Source organism: Atta colombica, unplaced genomic scaffold, assembly GCF_001594045.1.
Source record: "Atta colombica isolate Treedump-2 unplaced genomic scaffold, Acol1.0 scaffold315, whole genome shotgun sequence".
In the NCBI taxonomy this organism is placed as follows: Eukaryota; Metazoa; Arthropoda; class Insecta; order Hymenoptera; family Formicidae; genus Atta; species Atta colombica.
In genome coordinates this window covers 260,373-281,149 of record NW_017259421.1, presented here as the reverse complement: position 1 = coordinate 281,149, position 20,777 = coordinate 260,373, and the positions used below count along the sequence as shown (strand labels likewise).

General features: G+C 33.6%; 1 protein-coding gene across 4 annotated transcripts in view; it reads right to left on the bottom strand.

Annotated features, from left to right (window-relative positions):
* The window catches only part of LOC108690342, a 69,054-nt gene that overhangs the window by 42,846 nt on the left and 5,431 nt on the right, over positions 1 to 20,777 (bottom strand). For 3 of the 4 annotated variants that reach the window (XM_018197585.1, XM_018197582.1, XM_018197584.1), the window contains exon 1: positions 11,298 to 11,466. The exons of the other annotated variant lie outside the window; for it this stretch is intronic. In XM_018197585.1, coding sequence (XP_018053074.1) covers positions 11,298 to 11,325 — 28 coding nt within the window. In that variant the 5' untranslated portion in view covers positions 11,326 to 11,466. Of the gene's footprint in view, positions 1 to 11,297; positions 11,467 to 20,777 lie in introns of those variants that run through there. 4 annotated transcript variants of the gene reach the window in all.

The window sequence follows — 20,777 nt, the reverse complement described above, 5'->3', positions numbered from 1 at the left end:
TATATATATGTGTATGTATATTTTCTTCATTATTCTTTCGTTTGTTTAATGTTAAGATAATTTTAATTAAACTTAATTAACTTAATTTGCAATATGTTGTTGCAAATTACGAAATTATTTAAAATCCAACATTAAAAGAAGTCAATACCCTGATAGAAAATTCATACATTTTTTAACATTGAACATTATATTAACTCTGTTTAGTAACTAAAAAATAACTAATTTTCTGGAGATGTATGTAGTCAATTTTTTACAAGAAAAAAATGAATTAAAAATTAATAGAAGCTTTCATATAAATGAGGAAGACATCAAAGGCTTAGGCTGATATCTCGAAACCCGATTGCATGCGAACAAATGGAAGACAGCTCGTATTCCATTCGCAATCTAGCTAATTCGTTCGGACATTCGTACGTGACAGGAAATTTCATAAAAAATGCTGGATGACGCGGAAGAATGCGGGTGGTTGCAGGTTGCAAAATAGACGAAGACTCGGACTCAACGACGCGCGACGCACGATCGTTATGCCACGAGCGAATTAATGAAGCGTGCGGCGCTTCGCGTGGACGAGAGAAGCGAAGTCCGCGAAAGAAAGTTGATTTCGCAGTCGGTAGTAGTCACATTTTTCTTTCAGATACTATGAGAGAATACCTTGTACTCCATTTACCGCTGCTTTCTTAGAGGGCGAGCTGCCTTTCCATCTTTAATCGCGATCAATCATTGTATTAATAAAAAAAATTTAAGAAAAAAGGGATAGAGAAAGCCAATTTGATTATATGTTGGAATATTTATATTTTAAATGTCGAAATATGTTTGCAGAGCAAAATATATGGTATTGATAAACTGACAATGCATAACATAATGGAGAATTGCATAAAGTTGCAGTGAAGAACAGAGATTTGCAGCGATATAAATGTACTCTTGAAACTTGCGAAGCGAGTTCAACAACGTAAAAATTGTAAAGCTGTTTATTATTACCAAGACGTAATCAGAAAAAAATTCGAAATTGAATCTTCTATATATTGAATCTCCTATATCTTCTGAGTCTTATCATAAAAAAATTTGATTTAATAATATACCATAATAATTTGTCATAAGTAGAACTGCTTAGTTGTTATCTAGTATTAATAAATTAATTAATTAAATTACTGCATAGAACTATTTATTGTACTCTGTATGTTCAGTAAATGAATTCAGATTTTGCGCAGTAAGCAAAGCGTTATATCTAGATTGGGATCCTAAATAATTTCTTCTTAGTTACTAAAGTTATAGAGTTAGTGTAATTGTCTAGTGACTGCTAAAACCATACATTTCTTCTAGGGATCTGTTTAATTTTTTATAGCATATTATGCATTAAAAAGTTTCTATTAGAAAGCTCTTTTAATTATATAATTGATGCTACGTGATTAAACATATGATGGAAGATGAAAAGAGCTTTTGAAGCGCGACACGCAAACTAGAAGAGATCTTCAAGTGGCCTCCCGATCTGTGCGACTCGCCGAACTTAAGAACCAAGTAGATTTAAGCGTTCGGGCCAAATAGCCACCCGTATAAATAGATGCCTGTCCTCGATTTCTCGATGAGCAAATGAACCGGATGCCGAGATACTTAATACCAGATGGTTAACATAGCACTTCGATTCAGTATTGATGAAGCTTTAACAGTGTGAAAAACTCATATTCTCAACGATCGAGCAGCACGAAGACACGTCGAACGCCTGAAATCGGCGTATTGGAATGAATGTTCGATATCTGCCAAAATATCGATTTACATCTCGAGCACATTTTCAATATAATGTTCACTTTATATTTGTCTCACCTATATTTGTTCCAAGATCGTATTTTCGACAGCTTAATTGACGGCTAAATGCAAATTCAATTTAATTAATTCCCACGTCGCACAGAATTTCCTTGCACGTTTCACTGTTTTGATTTGTACAACATAGTTGCAGCAAAAGACAAGGCAATCGACTTGGAATGTTTAACAGTTTCAACTCATATTCAAGCTAATTTACATTACCTTCAATCGTCAAAGTTCTCGACTTCAAGTAATTTCGAATTAACTATTTCTTTTAACGATTTCTCATATCATGCTCATCATAAAAATCTAATAACAGATAGCCAAAGTTGATTGAAATCGCCTATTGAGACGAACTTCTGCCTAACTTAACTGGTTGCGATGATTCGCGATAGGTTTTAGTACAAGCACGACGAGGCTGCAGGAAGGTTCGATCTGAGAGAATAATTCGCTGCCTAGAATTTTGCCCGACGAGTTATTTCATTACTGCCGTCTAAACGCAAACGTGCTGTTAATTTTACCTGCCATAAGTTGGCGAATATCTTATGTTCACGAGTCGTCTTCTTTTCCCAGATACACCCGGACATCACTGCTGTAGAGAAACCTGTTTATCACGTTTCTGACCATCTATACGTGGAATGCATGCAATATCGGTGTATTGTAGCGCGCTCGCGTTAAGAATCGAACTTAACGGACGGAAACCCGATTATATACGAGGAACAATCGCAAATCGCAACCGTAAATCCTAGTTCTTACGCCACGTTCTGCAACCGATACTACTTCGTTCGCAATATTATCGCGCTCTTATGCCGCGATACGAGAATTACTCGCATTTGTGGTGCAGATGTTGGCGCTAGAAACCAAAGTCATATTCCAGTACAACTTTAAGCTCTGTGTTTCATTCGTTTAAACTCAATAAATTATTTCATCAGGCAGGCCGTATTGTGATAAGCGATTTTTATAATAAATCTCATAATAATCGTTTGATAGTTTACATTTTGTATAATATTATTTAATGCGATGTATATTACTGCTATGTGTTTGTAGATTTGTTGAATAATCTAGAGTCTGTCATTAATTTTAATAACGTTATCATTTTAATGTTAAAATATATATAAAATATATAAAATATTTTCCAATCATATAAAATTTAAGTGATTACATTTTGCGATTATGGATTCAGAGTGGAAGAATGTGAGTGGTTAATGCTAAAAAGAAAAGAACTCCAATCCTGAACATAAAACCCTGAATTTGTTCTCGTAGTGAGTTTGTAACATAGAAATCGCTGGTCGCCGAGATTACACCGATTTCGATCTCTGAACTAGTATCTATATGTTCCCAAGTGGCATTTTTTGTTGTATTCCCAGCATCGTGATAGATGCACGGCAAATTGCATTGTCGGTGAAGTTCCGTTTTGCGATTATCGTAGTAGACTTACGGATGAACCTGCGTTTTCTCTGGGGTTATTGTGCGCGACATTATTCGCGTAACAGGTTTTGCATTATTTCACGCTCCTACAGGCCTACATTCGCATAATAACGATGGAAGCCGCCTAGGACGTAATACGCATAGTACGCATACCGTCGCGCCAATGATGATATCTTTGGACAATTTCCTCAACGCGGGCAAGAGATCGCTCGATACATGAATTAATTATACGCAAATTGTATAACGCGAAGAAAATTATTACACACAGAAATATAAAATAATATTTTAATACACGTAAATTGTAAAACTACAAAGTAATATTCCAAATGTGATTAACCAAAGATATTATCATTCTAAGCAATACCAAATAAAAAATAGTAATATTATATCAATATTATAATTTCTTACTCAACAATGTAATGAAACAATGTTATGAAAAACTCGTATAATATGTGTTATATTACATTTTATATGTTATAGTTGCTGAGAAATTATAATACTGATGCAGTGTCATAGTTAGTTGATGCTGGATCGAATACCATTGCAAGTAATTGTAATTTCAATTTTTTTATATAGTACGTTAAGACAGAGTTTATATGTATAGTATGTTTAAACAGAATTTTTATTATTAATTTTCCGCTTTTATTATTAATTTTTACGAGATAAAAAGCTGCATATAGTGACACTGAAACAATATCATATTTTAAGACAAAAAATACAATAAAATAATGAATTATAACAAATCTTTTGTCTCTTGCTGTTTTTTTATAAAGTTGACAGTATTTGAATAAAAAATTATTGAAGACCAATATTCGGCAATTTTTAATAATTAATATCTTGCTAATTATTGCGAAAATTGCAAAATGATAGAAGACTTTTCAACTTAGTTTAGTCAGCTCTATTTATACAAAAGCGCTTGACCAAAAATTGCAGGACACCCTGTATATTAGTTTAACATTTCCTCTAATAAAAATTTGAATATGAGAAAGTTATTTTTTATTGGTCCGCCATGTTTTAACACTTCTTGAGAGAGAGGAAGAGAGAGAGAGAGAGAGAGAGAGAGAGAGAGAGAGAGAGAGAGGGAGAAAACAAAATGAGAAAAAGAAAGAAATGTATGTCCTTCTCTCTCGCAGATTTTTGGTAAAATTACTAACCTGCATACAAAATTCTGGTTGATATCCAGACTTTCATTGAAAGATCTCTGGATATACTGATAACTTTCAACGTGAAGAAAAATTAATTCGATCATTGCACTTCCGAGTCGGTCTCTTTTTTTAAATGCGGTCGCTGGCACAGGCGTGCCGTCTTAAATTAGTCGTACAATCGTTGGCACGACGACGCATAGGTTTAATTAAAGACTCGCCAATTGCACAATCATGAAGCGTCGAACGCGATTTCTCCCGTCAGCTCTTTGTCTCACGAATGGATATAAATTCTCTGCCGGTGCATATTACACGGCCGTGAACGCGGTTAATTACCCGACGCGAGTCAATCAACGATACTCGCGAACACGACTGGTTGCGCTCGTACGGAAGGACGAAGATCCTTCGACCGCTTCTCTCGTGTTCACAAAAGGCATAAAAAAAGTAGTATGCCACCCGGATCGACGATGCGTGCACACACATATCTTCGTAAATCAACGGCAATTGATACGTCGATTACACCAGACGGACCCTCGTATTAACGCGGCGAGATGAAAACGCGCAGACCCTCCTTAAAACAATTATTACATTGTAAAAGAGAAGCAGCTACTGCTGCTGCCGCTTTCATCAGACTTACTTCGTATCATGCTTATTATTATTGCTCCCGTTATCCTAATTTACGAACATGATTCTATTTAGCGCAAGTCGTTCTTATACGGATTCTTTTATTCATTTATATAAAATAAAATGAAGTAAGAAATAATTTTCATACATATGCGTATGGCAAACATATTTCACGATTTACCAGTAGCGAAGTCAATCCCACTACATTGAAATCGACCTACTTATTCCGCCTACAACGCCCAGTTTGAAATTTCACGAGAGCGCGATGAGGTTTTTTTTAATGAGTCCGCTTATTATGTGATCATGTTAGCTGATGATTGTGCACGCACCGTCAATGCGTTATCAATGTTGCGATCACGAACGTACGCGTTTCTCCATGCAATGTACTGCGTCAGCAAACGAACACCCACGACTCACTCGAGGCGTCGACGAATCTTTCGAATGCGTCATGGGGCGGTCACAAAGGCGAGTAACGAGGGGAGTAAACTCGGAGATTTTACACGCGTGCGTGACTTTACCGCCACGCAGATCACGCTCTTGCGGACAGAACGAACGCTCAGGAAGTGGAACACGTTGACGTTGACAGCGCGCGAATTCCGCATTGCAAGGGTTATCGATCGGTCCAGACCGATAAAACTCACGCTGATTCGTTCAATATATTCATCGTCATTTATTGGCAATTCGTGACGACCGGCGCGAAGTCTACAACGATCGAGAACTTAGATTAAATCATGGATGGCTATTCGGTAACATACGTTCATGTGCGCACGTACGATGACGGAAGAATCGGCAAGCATCGCGGAAAGCGATTTCTTTGCGTAGAAGATACGATTAGATTGCATCGACGAGATGGTATAATTTTGCGGCGAAGCGAAGAAAAGTTGCGGTGCAACCGAGAAAAATTTACCGCGCCATATAATTAATATCCATGGCAGCAACGATTAATCTTATTAAAAATAATTACTAACTGTAAAAATAATTACTAATAAAGAATACATACATACATAATTAATTTGGCATGCGCGTATACGCGTTGAAATAAATTATTTTCTTGGGTATTACACTTGAAGATTCTGCGGTCTTTATATATTATGGCACAAGGTTGTTTCCGTTGATGCAATAATATGATCCAATATAATATTTTGTAAACATAAACATGAATGAAATAAAATCAAACGTTCTTATAACTTATAAGTAATGTATGAAATGAACAGGACAGTAAGGCGAAGAAAGCAATGATATAGCTGCACTGGATGCATTAACAGCTTTACACTCGAGCAAATATTGCATGGAAACGCATCGGCCACGTCCATTTCATGGATGACGGAGAACGTTAATATCGGCATTCGATTAATAGCGTTCAAACATGTAAAGGTGATATCATGCCTTTCCGTTTCGTTCGGTATGTAATTTTCATGAGCATAGCGAATAAATTCGTTCGAATATTTAATTTCATTCCCTTCTCGGTAACGAATGAGATGAAAATGTGGATCCCACCGACAAAGCATTGCTTCTTTCCATCCATCCTCGTAAAACTCATTAAGATATTAATAATCGTGGAGCAACAAAATCACAGCCGTCAAGTCAAGTGATGTAATTTCTAGCAAAAGACCGACATCGACAAACTGCTTAACGGCCTGGACTGCTCATAAATTAAGGAAGAGCAATATTTACCAAGAAGATGGGCGATTACTATCGTCGCGAAATAAGCAGCAGTAAAATTATGGCAGAACAACGATGTGAAAAACCGTTTTCAAAGATTGCTTGTACAAATCACAGGATCAGAAAATATGCTATCGCTTAAGCAAGATTTCTAAAGGAAGAAAATAATCACACTTATTTATTAAGTATTAATTATTAGTATTAATTATTACTTTTTGTGAACTGGCGATCTCATTTGAAATCACACTCTTTATAATTTTGTATATAAATTGCTCGATTTTCATAAAACTTGATCTACAGATTAATTTTTTGATATTCGTATTTAAAGTTCAAAAATATATTGTATTATATAATATAAAAGTACAATATAATATAATAATAGGAGTAGACAGAGTTTTTAAAAAATACTATAATTATCATAAAACTCAGTTTTTAAGAAATTTGTTATTGCGAAGTAAAAACTCAAGTACTTACAATAAGCTTTACTGCTTTACTTGAAGCTTTACTTACTCTATCAATGTTATATAAACACTTAGTACTGATTTCTAAATTAATTTTCAGATTTTGATTGTAAGTGATTTAAAATCCTTATTGAAGATTATACTATCCTTTTACGATACTAAGAATTTCCTAAAATCGAATTTCACGATAATTAGATTATTTTTTAAAAATTTGAATCTTAGAATTCTGAAGTAAGAATCGAATTCATTGAGCTCTTAGAAAATCCTTAGAAAACAAAGATTTAAAAAATTTTTTTCTTTGTGAAAAAGCTCCACACAAAGATAAAAAAAAACATAATTTTGTAATGCGCTTACGTAAGTTCACGAATTCTTGATTTATGGCGTTTATGATCGATGTGCTATAGGCACACCTTAAGATGATCGATTAGATCTAAAATTGATTGAGAGAATGTTTTATGACCAAACAACGTTATATACAAAAGCGTCAGATAACGCTCGGTTATCGACCGCGTGATTCATTGTCATTGATAATAAAAAAAAGGTATAAAAAATATAAAGAAAGACACGTGGAGTTTCTGTGATAATAAAAATTAATCACGTTTTACGATCTATTTAATTAATTAATTCTAATTAAATTTCTGCTGGTCCAACGTAATCAGTCTGCATTAAAATCATATGATCTCTGAGATAGAAATGACCGGAATCGAATGGACAATTAATTCGAAGAAATAATACATATAACAATTGGGAAAGACTGATTTAACGCATTGAAGACGACCATCGGAGGCAACGATACGGAAGACGATGATGCGGAGATTCGCGCGGAATGCGTTGACAACGACGGAGGGAAAGGGATGCATCGACTCTTCACGTCGTTTTTAATTGCAGCCCCACCGTCTGCGACATACTTCTCTAATCGATAGACCGTTACATCAGCTTTTCAACGAGTGCGGCTTCTGTATTTCGACTCATCGATTAATTATTAGGATCGTGACGCATTACAGATCGAAATAAGACGATGAACAAGCATATCTAAGCAGACCAATGTGTGAATCCCAGGAACCAGTAAAATATAATAAGCCTAAAAACTACAGCGAATCTTCTTGCCATTTTTCATGAGCTTTCTTTGACATTAGCTTTGTTAACCTGTCAGTTTCTGTTATTATTAATAGATTCTCGGAATTTGTATTCTAGGTTCTAATGTTAACGCTTGAATTTTAATGACAGATTAATCTTAGAATAATTTAGATAACGTGCGTGAAATGCATATTCACAGAAAAACTGAACATATTTAAATGTATTCACTTATTATAAAAATAAGAATAAGATTAAACTCTACAAGATATAAATCAAGTAATTAAATGCTATAAGAATCAACATTATATAAATTTTATTGAATATAAATTTATATTTATTAGTATATAAATTTTATTTTATTGACATTAAAAAAATAAACATTTCAACCCGCGTTGGAATATCGTCAGTAATTATATTTATTAAAATTTATACACCCACGTCTCTAAATAGTGTTGGCTCTTATGCTTGATTTAATTTGTAAAGATTTAATTATAAAATTTAATTATAAAAACTCTATTTGTATTCATTTATAATTATAAATATTTTAAGTATTATCTTGAATTGATTTGTGATTTTTTTTCGCTCAGATCAAAATCATTCTTGTTTATTCGAACGTGCAAGGAACGCAAAGGCAGCGAGTGTGTTTTGCGTACTAGGTTTATGATTCTGTGCCTAAATTTACGCGCGGCAGCTTTAGAACGTGTGCACGCAGCCTTATTCTAGCGGGATTCTCTGTATGTATATCCGGGATTCTGAATAAGTGCTGCGTGGTCGCTTACGTAGATTGAACGAGAGCCAGAGAGTTTTCGGCGATTCTCTTAAAAGTACATATAGAGGTGTGAAAATGTCTGATGATATTCGCGGAAATGAGTATCTCCAGGAGTATGACGAGATCAAATTGTGCGTAGAAACTTCTGTATAAATCCGGTGTGTCTGTAACTTATCAATTCCGTTTGGAATATTTTAATCTGAGAAATCTTTTTCTCTTTCAAGGATTATTACGATCGAAACATAGATACGGTATGATATTTCTGCTCTATAAATTACGTTACATTTTATGTGTATATAATTAATTTTATTATTTAAATATTAAACTCCAAACTTCTTTAATCCAAACTTCCTATATCAATGGCAAAACAGTTTAACGAGTGGCCGCTCATTTATGGCTGCGTGTGCTGATTCCACGCTAATTCATTACGTCGTGTCACTGTTGAATGAATCAGGGCAGACGCGTCACTGTCTCGCGGTTCTCGACGATTAGTCAGTATTACTGGTTTCAAATGTGTCAAGTCCTCAATCGAAAGAACGCGTCCGTCTGCGGGCGATGCACAAAACAGCGGAAGGATCGTAAATCGCGTAAGGCGATTCCGATAGAAGCATGCATGAAGAGTGCACGCTTGAATGGGATATAATTGCGGAGACCAATCGGACGGATCATCATAAATGTCACGCGGATTTTCTTTTTTTCATTTTGTCATTTGTTGGTGCTTCGTGCAATGATACCTTGCCATCTCATCACAGCCAGATTCTGCCAAAAGCGCAACGATTGTGAGTCACTCTGCGCAGTCCAATTAGATTTCTGGCAGTCGGATTTATTCACGTCTGTATAGGGTGTCGTGTGAAGAGTTGCATATACAACTAAGAGTCAAATTTATTTTATAAGAATATGTAAAACGATTTTAAGAGAAAATTAAATTCTCATTTTTTTTTTATTTTAAAACTAACCTTCTTAAATTTTTAAGAAAAATAAAGCTAGAATAATATGTTGTCGTATTGATTATTCATTTGGAAGTTATTATCACATTTTTATTATTCACAAGTCGCACTTTTTGTAAAATACGTTAAGATACATCCTTTAATTGTTGATCTCGCATCACACGTTTGAATTACAACGAGCATCAACTGAGCATCAACCCGCGAGAACGGCATGTTCCCGACATTCGTTTTCATCTTTCCTTTTGCCGTTACATAAAATGACATCAGGAAACTCCCCTCTGCCTTCTATCATGTATTATGCATTGAGAGTCCTTTGCAACTAATAGCTAATCCCAGACGTACGAGGTGCCTTTCCATTCGAGCGGGCGTCGTGACGAGGAACTGTATCTTCCACGATTTAATCTGGGCGGTGAATCTTTCCGCGCGAACAGTCGCTTTCGATCTACGCAGGCATGCAAAACAGCTGGCTGTTTTTTTTTTTCGCAATGCGAGCTCGAATCCGCCGTGCGATCGCTCGCGGCAACAACGTTTAAAATAACTATAAGCTACGGTTCGAGAAATTCTCGCGGTATTTCTTCGACGGCTGTAACGCGACCAAAACGGCAAATCCTCTCCGAGGAAATCCGTCTTTGAGCGCGATCAAATTATTGGTTCTAGGCAAATAATTGAGAATAAGATAAAATTACTCCATAATCAAATTATACTTGAATTTGCATGATGACTATAAAAGAGATCTAATTTTAAACTCTTTACACATTTATATTTAGAAAGTATTTTTAACTGCAAGATGGAATTTAAAAATAATGTAATAGTTCTCTAGACGTGTATATTCTGGCTTTTTATAAATGAATTTCTTTATCGGTAAATTTATTTGTTTTCATAATGATCGCTTATTTAAAAATAAGAAATATTTTATTAATTGCGGATAATTATATCCACACCTTTTAATCAAGACTATCACTTTGGATACTTTGAAACACTATATATGTATATAAGCAATAACGTGTTAGATGTAGATACGTTTGAACTTTTTGGTTTTCTACACACGCTAAATTCCGTTACTTCGTACTTGTGTAAAAATGGACCAAGAGACAGTTATGTCAAGCCATGACAGAAATTGGACCTGCCCCTGTTTCGGGATGCTCGGTGTCGGAAATAGAACATCTAGTCCCTAGAATTCCGGCTGCTGATTGCGCGATGGAATTGCAGACAAAACATTCATGTTTGCACATATCCGGAGCCGTTGGCTCCGATTTTATTGTAACTTATTGAAGAATATCGTCAAAGAATATCGAAGCTCTTTTCAATAATCTTTTAACTTCAAAATATATCTGATAATTTATTTTTTTAAATAAACACCTTTGTTATTAAAAAAGAAGGTTGTAATATTTACCACGTGTCACGCCACTCTTCCCGAACATATCCGTAATGCGATTGTTTTTCGTAAGCACCTGTTCCAACAGAATTAAAGCGATACGAGCACGTTAGACTACCGTCACACTACCATAGCTTCCACGGTTGAGTCAACGCGAAACACTTCCGTTTGACGAGGACCACTCCGTCGGCCGAAATGCATGCGTGCTGATTCACCCTGTACGCTCTCCGCGTAGATATCCCCTCCCTATACGCGTTGCAGCCAACAAAAATATACCGGGTGTTCCCGGAAAATTTCGAATATATCTTTACGTAATCCGAGACTGTAGGAGATAATTTTGTTGTAAGACACGGTCTCGCATAACTTCGAAGAGTGATAGTTTCAGAGCAGTAGTTTCGAGTACAAATATTCTAAAAGAATTTTATTGTATTAAGGAATATTATAGTCTTTACATAAAAAAATATTTCCAAAATGCTTACTGTTAATTGAGGAGTAAAGGTACTTAGTTAAAAAAAATTTTTTATAAACAGTCTCTTTAGAGATTTTGTAAGAAAAATAGCAATTATTATTTAATAAAATAAAAATTACAAAATAGTAATTTACTATACTTTTAAAAGTAAACTATAAATAAAAGTAAAAGTAAAAGTATACTATAAATAATAATAAGTATACTATAAGTAAAAGCATACTATAAATAATTTTTTAAAAATGTTAAATAATATTTATAATCGAGTTTAAATATCGCTGAAGCATGCTTTAATATTTACCGCACTTGGCAGCAGTATATGTAATAATATGACGTTGCTCGGATAAGATAATCGTCGATAAATGATGGTACATTGCATATATTTGTCTTTTACCAATCTATTGCTTACTTAAGATTACACTTTTCATGTTTCTCACCGTGTAATAATTTAAAAAACACGCTCCTTGTTATCGTTGAAAAGAAAAAAAAATTCCCGATTGTAATATATTTGTAATTTGTAAACATTATGAAATTTATTAATCAAAATCTTCAATAACTTATAAAATATTTAAATTAGATTCTTTATACATCTTAACATTATTTTTAAATAACTCTGGATATAAAAATAAAACAAAATGTTTATAAAAAATTTACTATAAAGACAAATAACTAATTAATTAGGCAGTAACAACAAATAAAGATAATTCTTTTGTAAATAAACATATCCTAAAGCTGGCAGTAACAACAATAAAGATATATAATTTCTTTTCTAAATAATCAAATCCTAAAACTGTCTTTCCCGCTATTTTTAGAACAATAAATAACGTAAAATTCGATTTATCTCTTACATTATTCAGATTGCGAAAGGATACGGATCACGTGGCTGACTGGCTTATGGCGCCAACATGTGCTACGATGGTTTTTATAAAAAGATCACACTGCTTCGCCAGCTCGAGCACGCAGAAATTTCCAGAGGAATTCTAGTGCGTTCTCCGTATTTACCTCATCATTGCGAATTCTCGTGGCGTTGTTAACCCTTGATAAAATCAAGCGATCCATTAATTGATAGGCACGAACATAAGATAGGCGTAAATTTCTCATTATCACTCTATGCTTGTTATAGTTAACGATCTACGATTTTCTGTGATGTTTAAATGTCATGCAGGACGCGAGTATGATAACTGCCCGTATGATCATTCTAATAACAACGTAATCGCGTGAGTCACAAGTTAGATGTAGCGTGTTAGGATGAGAAGCCGGCTTGAAAATCATTCCTGATGACGGATTTCTTCCTGTGTGAACAATCTAATGAAAATTCATTACTGAAACTTTTCCCGCCTATCTCGAATTACGTCTTTCAGTTTAATTAGTAAATTAGCCAGCGATTAATTGTTATTTATAACAAAACTGTGAATCAAAGAGTATATGTATTATTCTTTGTATGTTTGTACAAATGTCGGGAAACAAATTAAAATAGATTAAAGCGATTAAATTATTAAGGAAAATGAGATAAATTAGTAAGATAAGTTGTTCAAAACGACAGTGAAAACGAATGTAAATTAAATGCATGTAATTAAATGGCAAGCATTTCGAGTGGTGACAACGTAGACAAAAATTATTCCACATCGTAAAATATTTGCTAATTTTAACTCTGATCGCAACTTATAGAAGACCGTATTTCATTGATCGCAACCCGCTAACGATCTATGAGATCACAGTGTAAGTTAGGAAATGCATTAATGCAAGATAAGGAAGAATGAAGTTTCTTAATCTCTTCAAATATTATAAGATATATAATGTAAATGGAAACGAATAAAATAATTTACCAAATTTTTGAATTAAATTTCAGTAAACTATCAGTTCCTTTTAACATTTTTTTCGTTCTAAATATATTAAATATTTATCTATTTAGTCAACATATCTATAATTAAATATCAGATGTATTCAAAGTATAAATTATAACAACACAAATTTTAATTACTAATTGTTCTTTTTTAATAATAAATTAATATCTGCCTATAAAATAAAATCCGATATCTAATTATAATAAAAATCGCAGATAAATTTCTGAAATTCCAAAATGATCGTCTAGTTTATACAAATAGTTTATACAAATTCGTGCACGTAATCGTTATTCACTTTATCGTATGCGTCGCTTTTAAGACCTAGAAAGAATGGTTTGCTAAAGTATTTAAAAATTTAATTAAATATAGATCTGAAAATAATTTTGCTGAAACGTTATAATAATTATATAGAACACTTAAATATTAATGACAATACTATAAAAATTTTTAACACATTGTAGCAATCAGTTTAATCGTTTTACATAAATATTTTGAAGATCTAAAAGAAATTATTTTCAGATCCGTATCTAGTAAAATTTTTTAATACTCAACAATCGTTCTTTTCATATAATTATTATTTTTATTAAAATTTTGTTTTAATAACAAATTAACTGATTTTTTTCTCCTAATTTTTCTCCATACGTTTTTCTCTATGTCAATAATAGCATGATAGATCACGAGAATAGTAAAATCGCGGAAGGGATCACAGTGTGTCACCCACTCACTTTCTCTGCCTTCGGCACTTATTTGTGCATGTGCCGCATTTCTCTGTTACCGTTGAGAAATCATTGTTACTCCTTGTGCGAAGATAAATTTCGCAAGGAATTTGGCAAAATGTGTCTGAGCGTGACGGACACGCTTTGGCATCACCTCTTAACCAGGAGAATATTTTTATCTCGCTCATTCCAGTAAAATTTATAAGCACACGCGAGTATTGTTAGCGATGTAACGTTCTGAGATGTTTATTGTAGCACTACGTTCTTTCCATCGCGTTGTCAGGCCGAAAATAGAACGGAACAGCGAAATCTATTTGTCATTCAAGAAATATACACGTTCTTTGACAACAATTTTCGATATCGTAAAATTTCTTGTCATTTTAAAAAACAATATAATATTATAAAGTCAATACAATATCATAAAATTATCGATCAATCAGAAAAATCAGCATTTTCAATGTGAACTTTCACGTAGCTCGTTTGCCTGATACAATTCAACCGCTGAAAATTCGGACGTGCTCTACCGGTAATTACGATAAGTTGCACCGCATTTAAAGCTATTTCGTCAGAAACGTATTCTAAACTAAACGCGGCTCGCAAATAGCAGGCGGTATACTAATGCTTCCGCAGTAAATTGTATGGAAAAAAAGTCGTGCGGCTGAAGGAAGAAAAACAGTAAGAATTTATTGCAGCTTGTAATAACACTGTTAAATCTATAATGTTAAATTTAACTTAATGTAAATCGCCACTGCTCCTACTCAATTATATCATCATTTTATTCTAAAATAATAGTTATACAGGGTGTTTCCTCTAACTTGATCATCTAAAATATCTCCGTTATTTTTAATGAATTTTTTACGAAAAAATACTAAAAGAGAAAGTTATTCGATTCGAAAGGACATATATTATGATGATCAAAAAAATTTTTTCAATGTCATATTTTTTGAGATTTCAAGCTCACTTTTACTTTTTTAAATAGAATTGTATGATTTTTCTTTACAAAATATGATTCTTTTAATTATTCTGTATATAAAAGTATTAAGATAGTAATATAAAAAACTAGGTTAGTTTACGAGATATTTTATATTTTATTCTGGTATATTGACATAAAATGTTAAATAACTTGTAAACTATTGCTTTTTTATATTTTAATATTTTTTATATCTTAATATTTTTATATTCAGAATAATTCGAGGAATCGTACTGTGTAAAAAAAATCATACAATTCCATTTTAAAAGATGAAGGTGATCTTGAAATTTCAAAAAATATGACCGTAAGAAAAATTTTTTGGTCATCATAATATATGCTTCTTCGAATCGAACAACTTTCTCCTTTAGTATTTTCTCGTATCATTAAAAACAAACGGAAATATTTTAGATAATCAAGTTAAAGGAAACATCCTACATATTTGATATTATACAATTTGTACTATATATAGTCATATCAACACACTGACACGATAGTATCAAATTTAATTATTATTTTAATATAATCAACAAAAAATAACGTATTTAATAGAAGCAGTGGCGATTTAAATTAGATTATGACACTATATTTATGAACAACGTGAACAATATAAATTCATCGAGCCTGATTTGCAAAGTCATTGCTGATTTTTTTTATTCCAAATTTAATAAAAATACTGTTTATACTAGAAGAATTTTAAATAATGTATAAAAGAAAGTAAATAAAAATAAAAATAAATAAATACTATTGTATGGTATTAAGGCTCGTTTCCATTGAAACTGATTGTGCTGATATTAGCTTCATCTTCTTTTAAAGATTTCTGTTTTAAAAGAAAAAGAAGAAGCCAGTATGTTGATCAGCACAGATTGGCTTCAGTGCAAATAAGCTTTTAAATTTACAAAAGAAGATAAAGCATGCATCTTAATATCATATATTTTGTTTAAAATACATAAAACATATCGAATTTCTTGCTTGCATCATCTTTTTTTTTATGGAATACTAGATTTAGTTGAGTAGTGTTCGATAAGGTGTATCGTTTAATGGTACCTTATCAATTATGTACGATGATAGACACGCATCCTCGGATGATTACAATGCGCGTTATTGTGCTCGCGGCTGCTATCGTATCATTTTTTTTTTCTTTACTTATTGCAAAAGACAATCGCGTGCTCCACTTTTCTATGTACAGAAAAAGCGATCGGCGAAACTTGTGATATTTTGAATATGTATTGTATAAGAATCATGAACATTATAATTTCTTTTTACATTGAAAGTATAGACAAAGATGTTAAATTGTTCTCTTGAGTCGAAAATTTAGATATAAGTAAATTTAGATATAAGTAAATAATTAGTTGCAAATATGTACATATAAAAATACACAGATCTGTGTATTAAATATAATAAATTATAAATATTTTACGACTAAATAATTTTGGAAATATATCGTTGCAATGAACAGATTTACTTGAACTCTTCAGTGACTCTCGAAGTGAGACGCAACTTTCCGCATGCGGAAAGATAATCCTGCGGTGAGATATCACAACATCCGTGCGAGATATGTGTCACCAGAATGACGGAAACATGCTGTGACTTATCGAGAGAAACCATGCGTTTCTTTCGCTCATAAAATATTCTCTGTCTTTATCTTTTTTCTTTTTCTTTTTTCTTTCTCGATAGAGATTCGTAATAGAGCGAGTTAAGAAGCTATGATATCGAGTGCAACCCAAGTGTGTGTGTGTGTGTGTGTGAGAGAGAGAGAGAGAGAGAGAGAGAGAGAGAGAGAGGGATGATTCTTTTCGCGAATCACATTCTTCTGACTGCAATGTGCGAGATGCATCGCAATACATCGTTTATTCTCATTAAGCCCTTCTATCAACTGGGGTCACACGGGCTTCTCGTAGTTTATTTTCGTGCCGATGATTCATGATGAGTTCGTTACTCGCGAAACGCCGCGTTTCTTTTATGTAGCGAGACATCGCACGAGACAAGCCGTGCACTCGAATGCATCGATTCATGCCAGATCAGCATTGTATAGTAAAACAAAGAGAGCATTGCCACGAAACTTCCCTTCTCTTCTCAACTCTTAATGAAAATGTTGGAACTGCCATCTCAATAGATTCGAGTTCTATGTACTTGATATTTACATCACTATTTGTGCAATTCTTCAGCTTATTATTAATTTGGCATAGTCGATTTTCCCTGGAAAGAAAGATCGGAGAAATACAAAAGATCTTCGTATAATAATAAGAAGTAGATACAGCGAAATGACACATTCATATTCGCAGAAAATAGATTAAAAACATTTTATTCTACTTACTTAAATGAAACTTTTGTTCGTGATCTTTTGCGTTCTTATTTTTTATATTACAATATTATACAATAAGAATTTAATGAACTTTCAAGACTATTTAATTTGTTAAAATTAATTTACTACAAATTAATTTATTAAAATTAAATAGTCTCAAAGGTTCATTAAATTTTTGCAAAATTACACATAAGACCTTATTACGTCTATTAAATGTGTTATAATACTTTACCGAACTTCATCAACAAAGCAATAGTGTGCAGTTTAATTAGCATCACAGTGCAATATCTCTCGCGTCTCTTATGTCTATTCGAAGGCCATTGTATGCAATAGAATGCAATGAGTATTGTCTACAATAAGGAAACATTTTTAACGTATAGATAGCATGAGTAGAACACAATGAAAACATTTGCAAAATATAATGATTTAAAAAACTAAAAATGCGTTCATACGAGAGATAATATAACAAATATAAACAAGGCTGAACAAACAAAGTCGTTTCGTTCAAGAAGTATAACATGTTTTCGATGTAATAATTCTGCAAAAAAATACGTGTCATTTTCGCTGCGTATTGATTTCTATTTCGCTTCTCATTCTTTACATCTTGTTGTTATATGAGAATATTATTATATCTTGAATTTCTTGATCTTTTTTTTTTCAGAAAAATCGACCACACCAAATTAGCCGAAGAATTTGCGGTTGAAGGAACACGTTGCGTGACATCGCTCGTGTACGCCTGTATACGCTCCGTATTTTGATTGTCGATTGTGGGAACGGACGCGATGGCAATGTTCGCGTCTAAGTGCATCTATAATTATGAAATTAATGTAGGTTTCACGCGCGCGTTAATTACCCGCGATCGCATGGATCGGATACGATCGATGTGCATTTCCTCGTTGGAATCGGCATCGGCGCGGCATCGGGTTAGAAATTCGACGCTCCTCTGGGTCGACGGCCTTCCTGCGTCAGATCCCGGGACAAAAGGATCTCTGTGTTCGGGAATTCTTGCCCACCCTACCTCCCGTCCTTCGTTGCACCGCCGTCGAACGCCGATGCTGAGCTCTTTGACGTCTTTCCTGACGGCTCCTCGGCGACTCACCGAGAAAAAAATGAAAGTGCATCCGCGCGAACACGCTCGTTCCTAGAATACGAAAGCGAGCCGCGAGATTATTCGTCTATCTGCTAATTACTAGGGAGTTTGTCAATTTGCCTCGAGCACGACGCCCGTCTGTTAATTAATTTCGACGCGACTTTTGTACTCCTCGAATATGATTGAAAATCAGCGAGAGTCCTACTCATTTCTTCGTCCTCTCATTCGTAGGAAACATAGCTGTTTGCAAACAGTCGTATTATTTGCGCTTACCCTAGAGAATCATCAACCGTCTGCGTGAATAAAACTAAATTCGTGACTGTGAAAAAAGATGAAAAACAGGAGGGCAAATTTACAATCGATCGATTCATCAAGAGTACGATCGATGTGCATTAAAATATTAATATTATAAAAGAATCAATTCTAAGCAAAAATAAGGTTCATAACTTGTTCTGAATCATGTTCTAAGAACTTATGATTGGAATTATATTTTTACAAATAGTTTCTTGCTAGCTAAGATTTACGAGAAATCGTAGATCGTATGTCTTAAGGTACACGTAGAATTACAACTTTAATCAATTGTAACTTTAAATTTCTATAAGTCTTATAAGAAAATTACGAATCTTAAGATAACAGAAAAAAAAAAATAGATTGCGTGGTTTTGCAAAACTTGCTGAGCGAGTTCAATATTTATAAGAAGATTAAACAAGTCAAAGAGATTATATCTACAAGCAATTAGCAATGTGTTAATTCAGCTAATTCTTTGTTACAGTAAAATTACTAATATAAAATTACTAATGTAACAAGTTTTCTTCAGTAAGCAATAGTATACTAGCTTAAGTAGCATGTTTCATTAATTTTAATCTACAGGGTGATTTTAACATATTTCGTCACCCATTATGAGCAAGTAGAGTGAATCGAACTGAGTTGAAAAATCATCTACCATTTTGCAGTTTACGCAATAGTTAACGAGATATTAATTACTAAAAATTGCCAAATATTGATCTTAAATAATTTTTTACAAATACTATCAACTTTATAGAAAAACTGCAACAGACAAAAATCATTTATTTTTTTCTCATAGAACTCTAAATATTTTTTCAGAATTTTTTATCAACTTTTTAGTATTGTTTTTTAGCATTTTTTTATTTTTATCAACATGAGAAAATACGGTAATTAAAAAATTCTGAAAAAATTCTCAGAACTTTATAAGAAGAAAATAAATGATTTTTATTTCTTGCAGCTTTTCTATAAAGTTGATAGTATTTGAATAAAAAATTATTCAAAATCAATATTTGGCAATTTTTAGTAATGAATATCTTGTTAACTATTACGAAAATTGCAAAATGGTAGAGGGTTTTTCGACTTAGTTCGATTCACCTGCTGACGAAATATGGATGACGAAATATGTTAAAATCACCCTGTATATATTGGATTGGATGATATAAAAAGTAATTTTTGCTGTATTGACTGCTATTACAACAAATATGATTACCTAATCGCTAATTTTATTTAGCTGTACATAGAAAACTAACTGTTTATATATTATGACTATAAATTTACTGAATCAATGGAGTTCAAAATTGTTTTAACAAATCTTTTTCCATGATTCTGCTTAGAAGTGAAGACTCCCTTTCGCTGTTCGAACGAGAAGGTCAGCGAATATATCTGACTCTACGTGTTTATGTTGTTGAAAATTTAAAACGTGATCAAAACATATCTCTTCCGGACGTGACACGATGCGTCGATCAGAACCCGGAAAGGATTAATCGTATTCAGAAAAGCGGCGAGTGCCGGCTTGCAGCGGAATGCAGTTCGCAGGATTCCAGCTGGCTGGCTTGGAAATAGTGACGTAGCACGTCAAGGATTCCACACATACGTGGATCGCACAGTTTCCGATCGGTCACGTTCGGCGACGGCATGCCGGCACGGATCCTCGTACTTCGTAGGTAGGTAAGCAAGATATGGGGACTCACAAAAGAGAGAAGCGCACAAGGCGAACCCGCGCGTGCATATATACGATAGGACAGGATCGGAGGACCGGACGACCTGATCGCTGTTGGCTTCGCCGAGAACGGAGCGCACGTTTTCAGCACGCGCAGTAACCGTA